The sequence below is a fragment of the Grus americana genome, chromosome 37 (genome assembly GCF_028858705.1).
Source record: "Grus americana isolate bGruAme1 chromosome 37, bGruAme1.mat, whole genome shotgun sequence".
In the NCBI taxonomy this organism is placed as follows: Eukaryota; Metazoa; Chordata; class Aves; order Gruiformes; family Gruidae; genus Grus; species Grus americana.
The window spans coordinates 167,038-184,683 of record NC_072888.1 but is presented as its reverse complement, the minus strand read 5'-3'; the positions used below and the strand labels follow the sequence as shown (position 1 = coordinate 184,683).

General features: G+C 53.0%; 1 protein-coding gene across 1 annotated transcript; it reads left to right on the top strand.

Moving 5' to 3' along the window:
• The first annotated feature begins 442 nt into the window (after positions 1–442).
• LOC129198875 (ubiquitin carboxyl-terminal hydrolase 42-like) lies at positions 443–17,041 on the top strand. The gene is made up of 12 exons (XM_054808513.1): positions 443–458; positions 1,423–1,623; positions 1,913–2,023; positions 2,099–2,201; positions 2,350–2,417; positions 2,565–2,635; positions 2,891–2,973; positions 3,232–3,343; positions 3,684–3,824; positions 4,017–4,117; positions 16,513–16,646; positions 17,011–17,041. Exons 1-11 carry the CDS (start codon positions 443–445, stop codon positions 16,547–16,549), a joined length of 1,044 nt encoding a protein of 347 aa, XP_054664488.1. The 3' UTR covers positions 16,550–16,646; positions 17,011–17,041.
• The last annotated feature ends 605 nt before the right edge of the window (positions 17,042–17,646 follow it).

The window sequence follows — 17,646 nt, the reverse complement described above, 5'->3', positions numbered from 1 at the left end:
ATAGTCTGCTCCATACCTTCTGTTAAAGCCGATAGGTAGCTCCTGCATACACGGCGGGAAAGTGTGGGCTGCAGAGCCAGAGGGCTCTGCTGCTAACAGTAGCCACAGGTCAGCAGCAGGTCCTCCTCAGAGAAGGTGGCACGCAATGGGGCTTTCAAGGGGGCCGTGGCAATTGCTGTCAGTTGGAGTCCTGCGACAGGGACAGTGGGGCCATCGGCCTGCTGCTCTCTAGGAGTTACAAGTACCACTGAAGCACCTTTGATGGCAGACGCTGATCTGTGGGTTGCGTTTGCCAGGTTTTGGAATCATTTTGTGGAGCTACGGTTCTTTCTTTCCTATCAGGTGACGGGATTGGCGCTGATCTGCTCTTTCTGGAGCACGTCCTGACAGCCTCTGTCATCCCAAGCTTTCGCCTCTGTTCCTGAGAGGAGCGATGGCCGCAATGGGGAACGACTCCTGTGAGTAACGGCTTCACCAGCAGGCTTGGACTTTGTGAATCCCCAAGGGTAACGGACGTGGCTGCTGCTCCATCCCTGCATGTTGACGTGCTGACATCCGAGGGTGACTTCGGGGGCGTTTCCTGGGAGCAGCCAGACTTATCCAGGCATTTTGACTAGACACAGGAAAATGCGTTTTATCACTCCTCCGCCACTAGTACAAGACTTTGAAAGATGGCATTGCTCATAGAACGCCCTGACATCAGTAGGGTTACCTTCTGTGAAAGAGACTTGCTTGTCTTCCTCCATTACAATCAGGAAGAGGGAAGACTTCCTAACTGCGGCCTTCCAGTACCTGAAGGAGCCTCCAGGAAAGCTGGAGAGGGACTGTTTATCAGGGAGCGTAGTGGCAGGACAAGGGGGAATGGGGTGAAACTAAAAGAGGGTTGATTGAGATTAGACGTTAGGAAGAAATCCTTCCGTGTGAGGGTGGTGAGGCATGGGTTGCCCAGAGAGCTTGTGGAGGCCCCATCCCTGGAAGTGTTTAAGGCCAGGCTGGATGAGGCTTTGGGACAACCTGGTCTAGTGGAGGGTGTCCCTGCCCATGGCAGGGGGGGTTGCAACTAGGTGACCTTTGAGGTCCCTTCCGACCCAAACCATTCTATGATTCTACGATTCTACGATTCTATGACTTGACCTGCTAATCCAGTTCTAGACTCTAGAGGGAAAGGAAGGTAGCCCAAGGCACGGAAATCAGTGTGGGTTTGTTGGACTGTGCGCAAAGTAAGCAGGGGAGGAGACTGTTTTCCAAAACTCTATCTTGACCAGACAATTTCAATGGCACTGTAAGGCTTCCCCCAATGTTGCTCTCTTGGAGGTTAGAGCTGCTTGTCTCCTGGGTGCTCCTGTACAGAACTTGCCTTTTCAAGTATGCTTTCGCGCAACAAAATCGTGTCATCTCTTTTCATATGTCATTTCCCTGCAGTCACTGCCGAGGGAATGCCTTCGCCACAAAGGATCCTCTTTCCTCCGGAGATGGTTTGCATGGAGTGGCGGCAACGACAGAGAGCTGGAGCGGGACTCCACAACCTGGACAATACGTGCTTCCTCAACTCCGTCCTGCAGTGCCTGACGTACACACCCCCTCTGGCCAACTACCTGCTCTCTGGGGAGCACAGCCAGGCGTGTGAGTACTTTTACGAACATCTCCTTCTAAGTCTGCTGGGCACTTCCCACTTTCTGGCTTATTGCACGGAAAACTCTGCTCAGTTAAGCGTCCCTCCAAAGAAAGTTTTCTAGGCACCAAAATGCCCCGGGCTTGTTGCGACATTGGCACCTTGGGAGAAGAGCAGTGGAGACTGTTCTTAGAACTTCAAGATCTCCATTAGGTTTCCCATCGCTATGGGTATTTTGCTAACCTGAGAAGCTTCCCTCCCTCCCGCCCGCCCTCCCTCCCTCTCTCCCTCTCTCTTCAGGTCGTGAGCGAGGCTTCTGCATGATGTGCATAATGGAAGCACACGTTAACAAGGTCCTGCGTTCCTCAGGCAGTGCCATCAAGCCTTTGGCTGTCATCAGTGTCCTCCCACGTAAGTCATTTCAGGTGCTTGTGCAGGTTTTCTTCTGTTCTTGTAGGACAGAACTACTGACTTCTTCTTTCTTAGTAATAGGAGAACATTTTGAGCTTGGCATGCAGGAGGATGCCCACGAGTTCTTACGCTATACTGTCGATGCCATGCAGAGAGCTTGTCTGAGTGGTAGCAGCGAGTAAGCACAAGCAAATTCCCTTTTCAATGTTCCCAAGCCCTTTGGACTCCTTGATGTGCTCTCGTCAAGGGAAAACCCATGCCCAGAGTTTTCAGACAAAGTACACCTCTTGGAGGACATAACTCTCTGCCTCACCATTTCTTTCCAGCTTGGACATCTATTCTCAATCAACTACCATCATCCATCAAATATTTGCGGGCTTTCTGAGATCCAGAGGTACTTTTTGCTCTCCTTGGACTTGTCTGTGGCCCTCTGCCTGCCTGTGATAAACAGCTGCCCGTGTGACTGGCGGAGTAGGTATGACGAGCGTAAAGCGGCACAGTCGACTTCCCCCATCGCTGAGCATTTTGATTTGCCTTCCAGTCACATGCTTGAGCTGCAAAGCGGTTTCCGACTCCTACGAGGCCTTCCTGGATGTTCCTTTGGATATAAAAGTAAGGGGGGTTTGTAATTGTGCTCCAGGATGTCCCGAGGCACAGCGAGGAAGCTCCTGATAGCCCCGGGAATCCCTTGGAAAAGAGGGAAACGGTCAGCATAACGCCCTCTTGCTGCCTCCTCCTGGGCACTGCTTGCGGGTTCACGGTGGGTCTCCTCAGCGTCGGCTACCTGGGTCGTCTTGTTGACTCCTAGTGCGTGTTTGGGCGAGGGCGTTTCCCGCAGCTCAGCGCTCTCCTTTCTCACTCCTCCAGGCAGCCTCCTCTGTCAGCGCAGCTCTCAAGGACTTTGTGAAACCCGAGCAGCTGGATGGCGAAAACTGCTTTAAATGTAGCAAGTAAGATGATTGCTAATGACGTGTGAATACCAGACCCTGCCTGAAGGTGCTGCATGCCCTTGAGTATCAGTCATCGTTTCACGTAGCGTAGGTGCACAATAACGAGACACAGGTGTTTTTCCGTCGGGCCTTGTGGCACTGAATAGCCTTACAATAGCGTAAGGATGTGTGAGACGTGAAAGCTTGGCTGGCCTTCTGGGGGAACAAGGGTGCACTTAAGGGTGCATTTCAGCACTTGGCTCTGGGCTTGCTTTCCAGGTGTGACAAGAGGGTTGCCGCCTCCAAGAGGTTTACAGTCCATCGCCCGCCCAAGGTTCTCACGCTGTGTCTCAAACGGTTTGACCATTTCATCGGCGAGAAGATCAACAAGGTGTGTACGCAACTGGAGTGCAACTTTCTCTTCCTGGAGCAGGAGATTTCCCCAAGCAGTACGCTCTCTCCCAAGCTGTTCATGCTGAGTGTTTTGTGTTCCCTTCTGGGGAGGGGAGAGAAGAGTTCCCGTGGGAGGACGAGCACGTAGTCTGCTGCGGCAGAGCTGCTTTGGCCGAGAACAGTTTCCTGCCACCCAAACCATTACCTGTTGCTTTAGGGAAAACCCAAGTGTTGGTGAGCACCAACGGTGTATTTAGACCCCGCTGGCCTTTAGTCCTGGAAGGCTGAGGCATGTCGTATCGGGGGATCGTTTCTGAGCCCTCTTGGTCTCTCCGTAGCTTGTGAAGTATCCCGAGTACTTGGATCTTCGCCCGTACATGTCTGAGGCAGCTGGAGAACCGCTGCTCTACTCCTTGTACGCCGTGGTGGTGCATAGCGGTGTCAGCTGTGGTTCAGGACACTATTTCTGCTACGCAAAGGTAAAGAGCAACTCCCTTCCTAACAAGGGAAACACGGCAGTGTTACTGGCAGCCGAGGTTTTGGGCTAGAAGGTCTCCTGACCGGCTGGATTGGATTGGCTTGGGCGTGCCCTTGGTTCTGTAGTTATCTGCCTGTGTTTTTGTGGAGAAACCATGCAGTTCATCTCCAGATATCGTTGTCTTTTTTTACAGGCCAGCAATGGACTGTGGTATGAGATGGACGATATGCGTGTGGATCCATGTGGCATCGAGAGAGTTCTCAGGCAGCAAGCCTATTTACTGTTTTATGTCAGGTAACAACCAGTACTCAAATCATTTGCAGAATATGCTTCCTTTTCCTGGATTTGCTGTTTTTCTTCTCATCCTCCTGAGCGTTTCTGTCACAGGAGACAATTACTGCCTGCATCATTCAATGCTGTCAAACGGAACTACTCCGCGTCAGTCCTTTTCTTTCCTTGCTGGGCTTTGGGCTGCTGCCCTGGTGGGAAGTGCTACTTGTCTGCTGTCAGAGGCTGGCTAATGTAGACAGGAGGACTTTAAGGGGGCCTACAGGAAAGATGGGGAGGGACTTTATCTCAGGGAGTGTAGTAATAAGACGAGGGGTAATGGGTTTAACCTGAACGACCTTGATTTCTATTAGCTACGGGGAAGAAATTCTTAATGGTGGGCGTGGTGAGACCCTGGAAGAGGTTGCCCAGAGAAGTTGTGGATGCCCCATCCCTGGAAGTGTTCAAGGCCGGGCTGGATGGGGCGTTGAGCAACCAGATCTAGTGGAAGGTGTCCCTGCCCATGGCAGGGGACTTGGAACCAGACGGTTTTGAAGGTCCCTTCCAACCCAAAGCATTCTGTCAATCTATGATTCGATGAAATGGAGGCCGTAGGGGGTATAAAGACGAGCTCTTGCTCCGACAGGGGCAGAAGTGTTGGGAAGAGCCCAATCCAGTTTCCCATTGGTAGTCTTGGTTACGTCTTCCCTCTGTCGTAGAGTCTGCTCCAAGAAAATGCCTGAACCCTAGAGGAGGCTGAGGAGCAGCCCTAAACGGAAATCACTCTTTTTCTCTCCAGGCGCTCTGATTTGAAAAGTGGAGAAAGGGCTTCTTCCGCACAGGTGCCATCATATGCCCCTTCCTTCTTCAAGCAGCGGGCGGCTGGCAGCAAGCAGGTGGGTCCTGTGAGACCACGGGATCCGCCCCGTTTGACTAAGGTAACTCTGGGGAGGTGGGTCAGGGCACCAGATGGACAGGGGCTTTCTTTCTGGCATCTTGGCATTGCTCTCTGTTCCCTCCCACGCTGCAGCGATCTTCACAGCCACAAGGCTGCTCCCTCCCAAAGCCTCCCACCTAGACCCATCCTAGTTGTCCGCCTTTGGCCCTTCTGCCTTTGCAGCCCGCCAGGAGAGCCTTTGGGAGGCCCTTAGCTGTCCCCTCCCACAGCTTCCGGGGGTTCCCCACTGTTCTGGTCTTGTCAGGAGGAAAGGGCAGGACCTTTTCACAGCTCTCTTTGCAGGACGTGGCGGTGGGCACGGAGGACTCTCCAGAGCACAGCAGCTCCTCCGCAACAGCCAGCACCAGCCAGCTCACCGCGGCAGGTGCACGGGAGGCCTCTGCAGGCTGGCCGTGCCCCACCTGGCCAGGCAGGCTCAGCATTGTCTCCTTCGTGGGCTTCTGCTTGAATCGCTTCTTCTGCGGCTGTAGAAGGCTGGTGTCCAGAAGAAAAGCTGTGTGCCAAGTCCGCTGTCAACCACTTCAGCCTGTGCTGCACCCCGTGCAAGAAGACAGCAAGAAAGAGAAGCACGGACTCGGCCCTTCCTCCCGCTGCGAGAGGAACGGTGCCAGGGATAGGGCCCGGAGCAGATCCCCACAGTGGGGCAATGATCTCCGCAGCTGGCCTGTGGACACCACGGACTATGACTGCTCAGCTGCCAGGAGGAGGAGAACAAGTCCTCCACGTTGTTACCAGGCCCCAGCGGTTGGCGCAGCTTCAGGGCACTCCAGTGCCAGCTCCAGGCAGGCTCCCACACCCAAGGCTGCTCGGGAACAATCCGTTCCAATGCAGAGGGAGCGGAGCAGATCCCCGCTGCGGGGCGATGAACTCCAAAGCTGGTTCGCGGACACCACGAACTATGAGCCCTCAGCAGGGAGGAGGAGGAGGAGGAGACCTAGTCCTCCGAGCCGCGACCGCACGCCCAGGGATGCCACAGCTCCCAGGCCCTCCAGCGCCAGATCCCAGTTGGCTCCCGCACCCAGGGCTGCTCAGCAGAAGACCGTGCTGAGGAAGAGAGAGCGGAGCGGATCCCTGAGACGGGGCTATGCGCTCCGCAGCCGGTTTGTGGACACCACGCAGGATGAGCCCTCAGCAGGGAGGAGGGTTTCAGCGCCCTGGAGATGCGTGTCAGACACACACTCAGGGCACTGCTGTGGTGACGGGGGCACACTGTGATCCTGGGGGAAGAAGGAGCACAGCATCTTTCTTCTGCTGTGCCAGAGAAGAGGAGCGGGAGAAGAAAAAGGAGGAGGAGGAAGTCAGGAAGCACCAGAACTGCCGCCAGCAGGGACCAAGCTGCACAAAGGGCACCAGCGGCCCAGCCTGTCCCTCCTCCCAGTGCTGCCTCTGGCCACGAAGAGCTCGGAGAGACCTTCCAGAGACTCGGACAGCTCTGCCGCCTGGCCCGCCTGCCCACGGGTCCCTTGAGGAAGAGCTTTAATCCCTGTTCAGCTGTTGGGATCGCCTTGCCAAAGTCCAAATTAAAAACACTTGTTGGCCTTGCATACGTAATTCATGGGGTGTTTTCTTCTCTGGAGGTTTTGGGACAATTGGTGGCAATAGCCAGTGTGGGAGGTTTATGTGACGGGATTTTGAAAGCAGTGTGCTTGCACATGTCCATGCTGCCATCTCTTGGTTTTCAAGGTGGAGTTCAAGGCACTTGAACAGAAAGGGGCTGGATGAGCCGACAGCAAGGGGGCCTGAAAGAAGCTGAACGGCCGGGCCAATACTGGGGTCTGATCTTGTTAACATCTTCCTTAATTAATGGTCTGGGTGACAGGGCAGAGGGCACCCTCAGCAAGCTGGCCAATGACACCAGACTGGGAGGAGTGGCGCTTAGGCCAGGGGGTCCCGCTCACCAGCCTAAACCAGTTCCCAGCAGTGTAGCACTGGTTCGGGACCCCCCTGGTAAGGGCAGCACAAAGCCATGTCTCTTTCCCCACCCAGAGGCCGGGCAGGGGAGGGCTCATCCTGCCAGCGCTGCTCATGGCGGCTGAGGAGAGAGCGTCCTGATCCTGCTGAGCGCGCGCAGGGTGGCTCCCCCGCCTCGGCGGCCCCTCGGCCCGGCGCTGCTCGACAGGCCGCTGCAGCACACAGGCCGGGCAGGTTGCCTGTTGAGCGCTGGGGACGGCTGCCCCAGGGGAATGGGGAAATGTCTCCGCTCCACCCTGCTGCGGGAGCTGGGCTCAGCCTTGGTGTGGAGGGCCGAGAGCGGGTGCTCTCCAGACAGCTAAAGACACGACTGGCTGCGTGTTTTCCTTGCGGAGAAGGACCTGGGAGTCCTGGTGGACACCAAGTTAAGGGCGAGCCAGCAATGTTCCTTCGTGGCCAAGGCGGCCAATGGTGTGCTGTGGTGCATTAAGAAGAGCGTGGCCAGCAGGTCCAGGGAGGTTCTCCTCCCTCTCTGCTCTGCCCTGGTGACACCACATCTGGAGTTGTGTGTCCAGTTCTGGGCTCCCCAGTTCAAGAAGACAGGGAACTACTGGAGAGAGTCCAGCCAAGGGTTACCGGGATGATTAGGGGTTTCCTTTCGTATGAGGAAAGACTGAGGGAGCTGGGTCTGTGTAGCCTGGAGAAGAGAAGACTGAGAGGGGGCCTTAACAAGGCTTATAAATATCCAACGGGTGGATGTCAAGAGGATGGGGCAAGACTCTTTTCAGTGGTGCCCCCTTGACAGGATAAGGGCCAACGGGCACAAGCTGGAACACAGGGAGTTCCATCTCAATATGAGGAAAAACAACTTCCCTTGGAAGCACATTCAGGTCCTGCCAAGAGCGGGTGTCTTTCCTTTCGTGACATTTAACACTCCAGTCACTGTCAGTAACACTTGCCCAGAGCCTAGCTCCACATTTGAAAATGTCCAGCGACTGTTTCAACTCAGAAGGTGCCTGGATGGAAAAATGTTGCTGACCCTCATCTTTCCTTGACACGCCTTTCAGGGTCCCACAAGAACCATGGCTCTGCGCTTGTTACCTGAACATAATCCTATCCCTAATCTTAACCCTAACCCCTAATCTTTAACTGCAACTGTAACCCTGACCCTACGCCCTAACCCCCAACCCAAACCCTTACGCTGACCCTAAACATAACTCCTAGCAAAAACCCGTACCCTGACCCTAAGCCGAACCCTAACACCAAAACTTCACCCTAACCCCTACTCTAACCCTGACCCTGATCCTAAACCAAACCCTACCCCTAACCCTAACCATAACCCTAACCTAATGCTAACACTAAAGGTAAACATAATACTCTTAGCCCCAGTCTTAACCCTCACCCTAACCCCTAACCATCTCACCATAAACCCAGGCTAATTCTAACCCTAACTCTAACCCTAAACCTAACCCCAACCTTAACCCTAATCTTTACCTCTAACCTAAACCCTAGACGTTAAACCTAACACTAACCCCCAATCCTTACTGTAGCCCCTAACCCCTAAACTTTATCCTAACCCTAATCCTTCAACTATCCCCTAATCCCTAATCTTAACCCCAACCCTAAACCTAGCCCAATACCTAACCCTAACACAAAGCCTAACCCTAACCCCTAACACTAAGCCTAACCATACCTCTAAACCATAACCCTAAACCTAACCCCAACCGAAACCCCTAGCCCTAACCCTAACCCCTAGCCCAAAGCTAACACTACCCTTACACTCTCACTAACCCTAACTCAACTCGAAGCCTAAACAAAACACCAACCCTAACCCCTAACACCTAACCCTAAGCTTAACCCTAACCTTTACCCCTAACATTAACCCTTACCCTAACCTCTATCACTTCCCTCCTCAGCAGGACAGGGAGGATACAAAAATAAGATGGGGAAAACAACCCCAAACTCGTGGGTCAAGATAAGGGCAGTTTATTACAGCAAAGGCAAAAGGCCGTGCATGGAAGCAAAGCGAAAGCAAAAGATTGTTCTCTCCTTCCCGTCAGCAGGCGATGTCCGGCCACTTCCCGGGAAGCAGGGCTTCAGTATGCGTAGCGGTTGCTCTGGAAGTCAAACGTTGTACAAAAACGAATACCCCAGTTCCTCCCCCTATCTTTCAGCTTCTTATTGCCGAGCAGACGCCATACGGTATGGAAAATCCCTGTGGTCAGTTTGGGCCTGCTGTCCTGGCTTTGTCCCCTCCCAAGATCTTGCCCACCCCCAGCCTACTGGGGTGTGTGGGAGAAATGTTGGAGGGACAGCCTTGGTGTGTGCCAGCACTGCTCAGGAATGGCCAACCCACTGGTGTGCTATCAACGCCTTGCTAGCTACCAATACGGGTTGAGAGAAAGACAGTTGAATAGGATAACAAAGGAAAAGAATAGCGATAACACTACTGCTAACAGCAACAACAGCAACAACAGTAATTAAAAACCAAACATGCGATGCACAAATGCAATTGCTCACCACAGGTAGAAGAAAAAAACCAACCCGATCTCGATGCCCAGTCTGTTTCCGAGCACTGATTGCGCCTCCCGGCTCGCTTCCCCAGTTATATCTGGAGCATGACGTCACATGGCAGGGAATATTCCTTTGGCCAGTTTCAGTCAGCTGTCCTGGCTGTGCTCTCCCAGCTTCTTCTGCATCTGGCAGCGCGTGAGAAGCTGAAAAGTCACTGCTTTCTAAATCCATACATAGCTGAATTATGTCCCCGTGTGCAAGATTCAATTCTGGTGAATTTTGCTCCTAAGAGTGATTTTTTTTTTTAACGTGCTCAGATATGGCGTTCTTCTCTTTTTAAAGAACTCAAGTCTGTCTAGAAAAGCATCACCAAACATGAGTAGCCGTACTGTGGGCATCTGTGGAGAAGAGGGAGATTTTAGTCATGAAGGTTATTAATTAAGGGTTCCGACAGTTCTAGGTAATGTGAGGGAACTCTTTTCAGAGGCCAGACTCTGCTCAGTGGTGCCCAGCGACAGGACAAGGGGCAAGGGGCACCGACTGGAACGCAGGAAGTTCCATCTCAAGATGAGGAGAAACTTTTTCACTTGGAAGAAGTTTTGTACAAAGTTGCCAGGACAAACTTGATCCCTTTAACCCCTCCCTGTAAAGAATGAGCCCTGTCCCACTACACCCTGGATCCCTTGAACCTCTCCCTGCACAGAGTTGGCCCTGTCGTAGGACAAACTGAATCCCCTAGCCACCGCCCGGGACAGACAGGCACCACGAACAGCAAAAACTGGATCCCCTGGCCCCCTCCCAGTACATGACCAGTACAAACTGCGTCCCTTTAACCGCTCCCTGTACAGACTCAGCTTTCTCCCAGTGCAAACGTGTTCCATGTAACCTTTCGAACTACACACTGGGCCACCTCCCAGTACAAACTGGATCCCCTTAAGCCCCTCAGCACAGATTTGGCAGTGTCCCATTACAAACCGGATCCCTTTAAGCCCTCCCAGCACAGACTTGCCCTGTGCCAGTTCAAACTGGATCCTTGAGCGGTTTGGCAGGGGCCAAACCAGCCAGCTCAAGTGAGGCAGCAATAATAACCAGCTGCCTCATCAGGACAGGAGCAATACTCACTGCCCGCCAAGCAGGAACAAGGGCTTGGACCAGATGTCATAAATGGGGACAGCCCAAAAATACATTAGCCAAGCGGGGCAGGAGAAAAAACTGCCAATCCAGGCACCCCAAGGGGGAATTTGGCAAAGTTGTGGGTGACAGAAAGCTTACAGAACCCGGAGGAGAAAAGGTGAAGACGCAAAAAAGCTGCTCATAAACGTTTTTTGGAGCTCCAGGGTGGCAGAGCAGTTGAGTGGGGACGTAGCAGCCAGCCAAGGTCAAGGCAGTGCCTTAGCTGAGGGTGCTTCTTTGGTAGCACTAGTTCTGACTACGCATGTGGCTGTCTCTTCATCTTGGCAGATCAAATTCATTGGAAACGAACCTCTAAGCGACCAGGTGTTTTGCTCCATGAGTCTCACGGACATGGTCGCGTACCTGGGAAGAGTGGCACAGAACCCTCAGTAAACAGAATGTTCCGGCCAAAGCAGCGAACAGGCACGCTTACAGCCCTGGGCAGGTTTTTATTGATCTGGTTGGTGCAGCTCGGGGAAGAGGTGGGAGCTCTGCTAGTGGATGAACAGCCCTTCGACAGCAGCGCGTGGGGAATCCCAGGGGCCGCCAGCTACTGGCTACAGGGAAGGCGCCTGGATTGTGACAGCGCCGTGGCCTTGAGGGGACACGTCCCCGTGCGGACCCCGTGTCACAAAGGGGCAGTGATGCGGCACCCGCCCGGCGATTGTGACCTCACCGGACCGGGGCTTTATAAGCTGAAAAGCGGGCCAGCGAAAGCCAGTTGGGCCGAGCTGCCCTTTGGGATAACTCGGCTCCTTCCCTCGCTACGTGCACGCCGACTCTTTTCAACCATTTCTCCATTACTGCCCACTTCTCCTCAACTTCCATCCTCTTTCAAAGGTAACTGTGATTGGACTTTCCGGACAGATCACGCAGTCGGTAGATACGGGATCAAAGGATAGGCTGGCCTAGACCTTCAGAGCTCTAGGCTGAGCTCTTACTCCTTTAGAGGCTGGCCAGGGCTATGGGTAGAGTTCCTAGCTGCTAATTCTTCTTAGTGACCATATCCTAGGATAGGTGAGTAGGGGGGGTGACAGTGTAGCCCGAGGCGTTGGGCTCAGCCTAGAATGACAGGAAGCTCAGCCTGCCTGATGGGGTAGGAAGGGAGACAGAGAAGGAGCAGGGCACAGGCAGCTGTTCAAGTAGCGGCCGAAAGCCGATAGGTAACTCCTGCGTACAAGGCGGGAAAGTGTGGGCTGGAGAGGCAGAGGGCTCTGCTGCTGACGGTAGCCACAGGTCAGCAGCAGGTCCTTGTCTCTCTTCCTGTAGAGACTCAAAGCAGCTTGCCCCCAGAACACACCTTCCTGAAAGCCCTGAAAATCTGGAGCGAGTGCTTGCTCAGCTCCCCTCTCGCACCTTGAGAATCAATTCTCGGGCTTCTCTGTGAACCTCATGCTGCCAACATTTCTGACCTTATCACTCTGTGAATACTGAAGGGTTGTTTGTCCTGCCTAGAGAAACAAGGTGATTTAAAACTGCTCTGGGACCCTAAAGCGAACAAGTAGAATCAGTTGACTGTCCTTGGCTTTTTTTTTTTTGCCTTTTTTTTTTCCTTCAGGTAGGTAGGTGAGTGTGCGCGTTCTTGATTCTTGTCCTCATCTCCCTGATCTTTATCAGGAGTTTTCCATAAATGAAGTCAGGATGCAGATTTGGAGAGCTGACTGTCCCCTACTCTCCCCTTGGTGTCTTAATCCCATCCGGACCTACCGTGGAGAATATCTAGCAAGTTGGAAAAGTCTCTTGTCCTAGCTGCAGCTCTAGGGCAGTGCCTTGGTAGAAGGTGTGACATTTAGACCAGATTCCTGACATGCCAGAAGGAAGTGGAAGTGACTGGTGGTGCGGGGGGGGAGCGCATACAGTGTGTGAGCTCCGCACAGGCTCAGCTCGATTTTTGGTGCGGGACTGCGCAGAGCCCTGCCTGTTGCGAAAGGACTGTCGTGCCAGGCTCCCTCCAGTTTGGCAGTGTTTAAGGTCATGGGATTTGACATGTTGCTATTTTCTGTTCTGCTGCTGCCAGGAAAATCCCAGGCTTACTTCCCGCCATGTACTGAAATGATCCCATTGCCCCTGCAGTCCTGAACTGGCTGTCAAATTGGCAATGGAGAGAGGGTTTTGTGGCGCTTAAACGTGTTGGAAAACGAACGTGGGCTTTAGGAGCAATCCCATGGAGGAAATGAGAGAGAAGGATGTGCTGCATCTTCCAACCATGTGGTGTAGCAGGTTAAAAAAAGTCTGTCGTGTGTAAGCATCGTCAGACACGAGGCGTTTTCCTTTAATTTCTGCTCCGTGAAAACTGTAAGCGCTCTGTAGCAAGGCTGTTTTGGGGATGTGGGTAACTGTGGAGCTTTGTGTTCCAGCTGTAAGCTTTCCTTAAGGAAAAGGAAAGGCACGTCAGCCCTGCCTCCTGTAACCCAGGTGAAGCTTGTAAATGGAGGAGCATGAGCGGGACACGAGTCTCAGCAGTGTCCAGGCAGGGAAGGGTTCACACTCTTTCTCTCTAGAGTAAGAGGCAGCTTTCAGCTCTAGAAGTCGGAGGAGTAGCAGCGGTTAACGTAGTCAGTTGAGATGTAGAACAAACTTTGGAGCTGGGTTCCGAAGTAGTGGTGTCTCTACCCAGGCTGCTTTCAAAGCTGGACAAATACCACTCCTCTAAGGGTGTTAGAGCATATTTCCCATCTTCAGGACGGCAACATCTTTCTGAGGGACTCGTGGCTCTTGGGAGACACTTGCTTCATCAGGCTGTAGGTGCTCTTTGTTTTGGAATTCCTGCACTGTGTGGGTCAAAGTCAAGGCAGTAGCTGCGTGTTGCTGTTTAGCTCCTGCTCAACTCCAGCCTTCTGTCGTGTGCCCGCGCACCGGTGTCTTGCCATGCTGTGGATGAGAACGTTTGCAAAGCATTTCACCTTCCGTGAGTTCTGTTTTAGAGCTGGAAGCGTGTGTTGTCACCCTATGAAAGTCTCAGGAAAGTGATGCTGCCTTTCAAGCAGAGAACTGGGGAGACCTGCAGTGTCTCAAGTCTGTGTCCTGGAAGGCTCGTGGTCCAGCTGTGTTGTGAACCCAGCCTGGCGCTGGAGAAACTCACAGTGCTGGATGCTGTCCTGCGTGTAGTCCTGACCTGCAAGGGTGAGGCAGGAGAAAGGTGGTGAAATGGCTGGAAGTGTAAAGGTGAGCTCATGTGAAATCGATGAGTCTAACGGTGACAAATGTCGAGAGATCCCTAGTCTTAGGTAAGGATCTTGTTCTGTGCTCTGCTGGTAGAGCAGAGATGTGAATGTAAAGAGCGGCTGGAAGAGAAGCCTGTTCATGCTAATGGAAATACCTCAAGACCTTGATGAAACTTCAGCCTTCCTCTTACCTTGCCTGTGACTCTCTTCACATGCTTTCTGCTGCTCCTTCTAGAGAGAATTGCTGAGGCTCTGGAAAATGCCTTCATACTTCCGCAAAATCATCCCATACGCCATACCCGGCGCGCTGGCACTTCTTGGCTGCTGGTGGATCTATTCCCACAGAAAAAAGCAGGCAAGCTCTTCTGACAAACAAGAAAGCGTAGCTGCTGAAGAAGAGCAGCAGCAAGAAGCGCCAGAGGAGGATTCACCACCAAAGGAAGAAGCGGGCGTCCCAACAAGAGAGGCAGTCTTCGAGGAAGAGGAACACCCCGAGAATGAAACCTCGACCTCCCTGCCATCAGCAGAGTCGACGACACCCTCTCTTCCCTGTCAAACTCATGAGAGGCCAAATCTCTCAGAGGACCATCCAGACCTGTCCGTGACCACACTGCAGCCCAGCACCGTTGCAGAGGACACTGCAAAGCCGGAAGCAACAGGACCTCCGGATGAAAGCAGTGGCCCTGCTTGTGTTTCTCTCCCCCTGACCTCGGAGTGTCAGGGCAGTGCTGCGGTGAGCCTGGCAGAGGATTCAAGCTCTGGTGCCAACCCAGATCAGTGTGCAGCAGGTGGGTATGCGTTTGCTCTCAGAATTCCCATCTCCGTAGGATCCCGTGTTAGCTGGGTGATCTTCAGGGTCTGTTGCCAAGGGGCGAACAGGCTGGTCCCCTTTCGGCACAAAGTTAATTCTTGTCTAAAGCTAAGCGTGTGCTTGAGTAGCCCAGTGCAGTGGGCCGTGTCTGGATGTAGGCCAGGCTGTTGAAGACCTTGCTGGTTTGAGACGTGCTCATACAAATGGTTTCTGCTTCAGTTCAGGCAGCCTCTAGGAAGCACTGGGTTCCTCTCTGTGCTTACGGGCTGCTGCCGAATGGAAGCTGGAAGGCAGCAGGTTTCTGAGGGGCTGCTGGATGAAGCAGGGAAGTGCTCTGAGGAACTGTGATCAAATGAGTTGGTTGCAGACCACTTCCCCTGAAGCCTTGTGGTTTGGAAGGGTAGGTGCACGCCAAGAAATCCCTAGAGGGAGCAACGTCCGAGGAGTTCCTCCATCTGTCTCTGTGTTGCTTTTGCCTTCTACATCCTGGATGGTGTGCGCCTGGCAGAATACAACGCTGCCTGAGCAACTCTTAGTTAACCCGTCTGACCTTGGAGATGGATGTGAAAATCCTTTAGAAGAGCCTGTGGTGCCAAGAGCCCCTAATGAGGGGATGTCTTTGGTAGTTGCTACAAGCAGTTGGAACCAAGCTGCTTGCTGCAAGACATGGGGATTGAGTCTGCCGACAATGAAGGACGAAACCCAGCGAGCATTTTCACTTGTGAGAGCAACCCTAGGAAGAAGAGGGTTTTGCCTTGTTGTGAATGCTGGCGTGCCAGGAAGGTACGAGCGTGTGTTGTGGAGCCTGGGGATGGGAAGGGCTGAGAGCTCTGCACTCAGCTGAAGGGTAGGGAGAGGGGCTACAGCGGGTCAAGCTGATCATGGGGCCATGCTGGATAAGAGGTCCTAGAGCTGACCTTCGCCCCCAGGCTGTGAGACTTCAATCCTCATCCTTGTCCGGGAAGTCTATGGCAAACAGCTGCCCTCTTTGCCTTTGCCTTTCTAGGCCTCTGTGCTGTGTACCTAGGGAAGATGTGGCAAATGGGAAGCGGCTGTTGGGTTTCTTTTTCTCTTTGGTCTTGCACTGGATGGTCTGAGTACTTGCAAGCAAGTGAGGCTCTTCCTGCTTCTGCTGGTTCATCTGGAGGGAGGAAGGATCAGCCTTGTGTTACACTGACTGCACTGTATCTGGGCTCTGACCAGGAGGAAGGTGTTTGAGTTTGCCCCCTTGCCAAGTGGGAGGATTCCTGGTATCAGCTGATGGTTTGGAAACAAAACACGGCTCAGCTCTGGCACCTTCTTTCTTCAAGCATCGGAGAAATTTGGGCAAGAGGCAAGCCCCTACCCCAGCTAGTAGTGTGCACAGCTGGCATTCAGGTCACTGGGCAACCCCTCTTGGGGCAGGAACGTAATGTCAGTACAAAGAGCAGAGGAAGAGCTTGCATGTCCCGGGCCCCCCTCCCCGCATGCTGAACTCCCTGTGAAAAGCCCTCCTGAAGCCATGGGGAAAATGCAATATACCTCGCTGCAGCAGCAGCAGCAGCAGCAGCAGCAGCAGCAGCGCAGGGCTGATGTCAGCATAGCTCTCCTTCAGCTGGTAACTTTGACTTAGTGTCCTGTCTCTGCTGCTGTGTAAGGTGTTGCTATTTTGAAGGACTCCTGCTGAACTCAGGCCTCTGTTGCGTTCCTAGACCTACTTTTGGTAGGTCACGTGGGACAGGACTTGACCCCTTCTGAAACAGTGGAGAACCTGATACAGGAACATCCCAACGGAATGCATAGGAAGAGCTCACTGTAAGCTCTCTAGGAAATGCTGCACTTTCCTGGCCTTGTGTCTGGTAGCTGGACTGGGTGGGCTGTCTGAATGCTAACACGTGTGCATGTCCTGTAGGTTTGGCTGTCAAAGGCATGGCTTTTGTGGACAATGACTGTGCCACGAGGAAGGCAGTGACGCATCAGCACGCTCATCCAGAAGGAGGCTCCTGCAAGTCCGACTTCACTATCTGGGAAATAGAGGTCCCAAAGGTAACCACCGCTGGCCTGCTCACACCTCCTGCCCTGCCCTACAGAGCCATCTTCTGGTTCTTCCAGTCTGGTACCGGCTCCGTGCCATCCCAGGGAGATCAACAACCACTAAACGGAGAGGATTTAAGCATTTAGCTCCCAAGATGTGAAGATGAATCTATGAAGATGAGCTGTGCTTACGGATCTCTATCTACCTGACCTTATCCCAGACCAGCTGAACTCTGCCCTGGTCCAGCATTGCCTTTATTATCCCGCCTGGCCCGACACTCCAGGAACTGGGAATGTGGCTGAAATAAGGCACAAAGAGTGTTGTTTGATCTCTGTTCCTCTTCCTAACTGTTGGTTTCTTGACTCTTTCACAAAGGCTTTAGTTGGCCGCTTGATCGGCAGAAAAGGAAGATTTATGAACTACCTGAAGGAAGCGTCTGGTGCCAAAGTTTACGTCACAACACTCCCTTATTTCCGTGACTCCCGAGTCTGTCACATCGAAGGTAAGTGGAATGCCTCTCGATTTGTGCTCTACTATGTAGCTTGGGGGCATCGATGGGCAAGGAAATGAAACAGATGTTGTGGATTTCTGAGTCTAGTGCTTTAGAAAACTCTTCTGCTCAGTGCTGTTACTGCAGAGGTATCTGCCAAGTCACCTGTGCCTTGGCACGTGAACCCTCTATTCTCGAGGTGCGAATGCTTTTTAACATCTTCGGCTGCTGTAGTTTAACCAATGGCTTTTGCAGGATCACTTCGGGCTTGAAGAAGGAGCTAGGGCATGCATCAGCCAATACAGCAGTCTTGCCTGTGAAGGATGTTAGATTAGATCAGTGGTGGGAGTGTCCTCAGCATATCTGTGCTAGAGACTGACTTTGGGCTTTTTGTCTTCCAGGCTCTGCACAACAAGTAGAAAAAGTACTGAGCCTGATTGGCCAGAAGTTCACAGAGCTGTGTCTCACCAACATCCACGCTCTACCTCCACCAACACCGTTGACACTTCATTCGCTCCTTA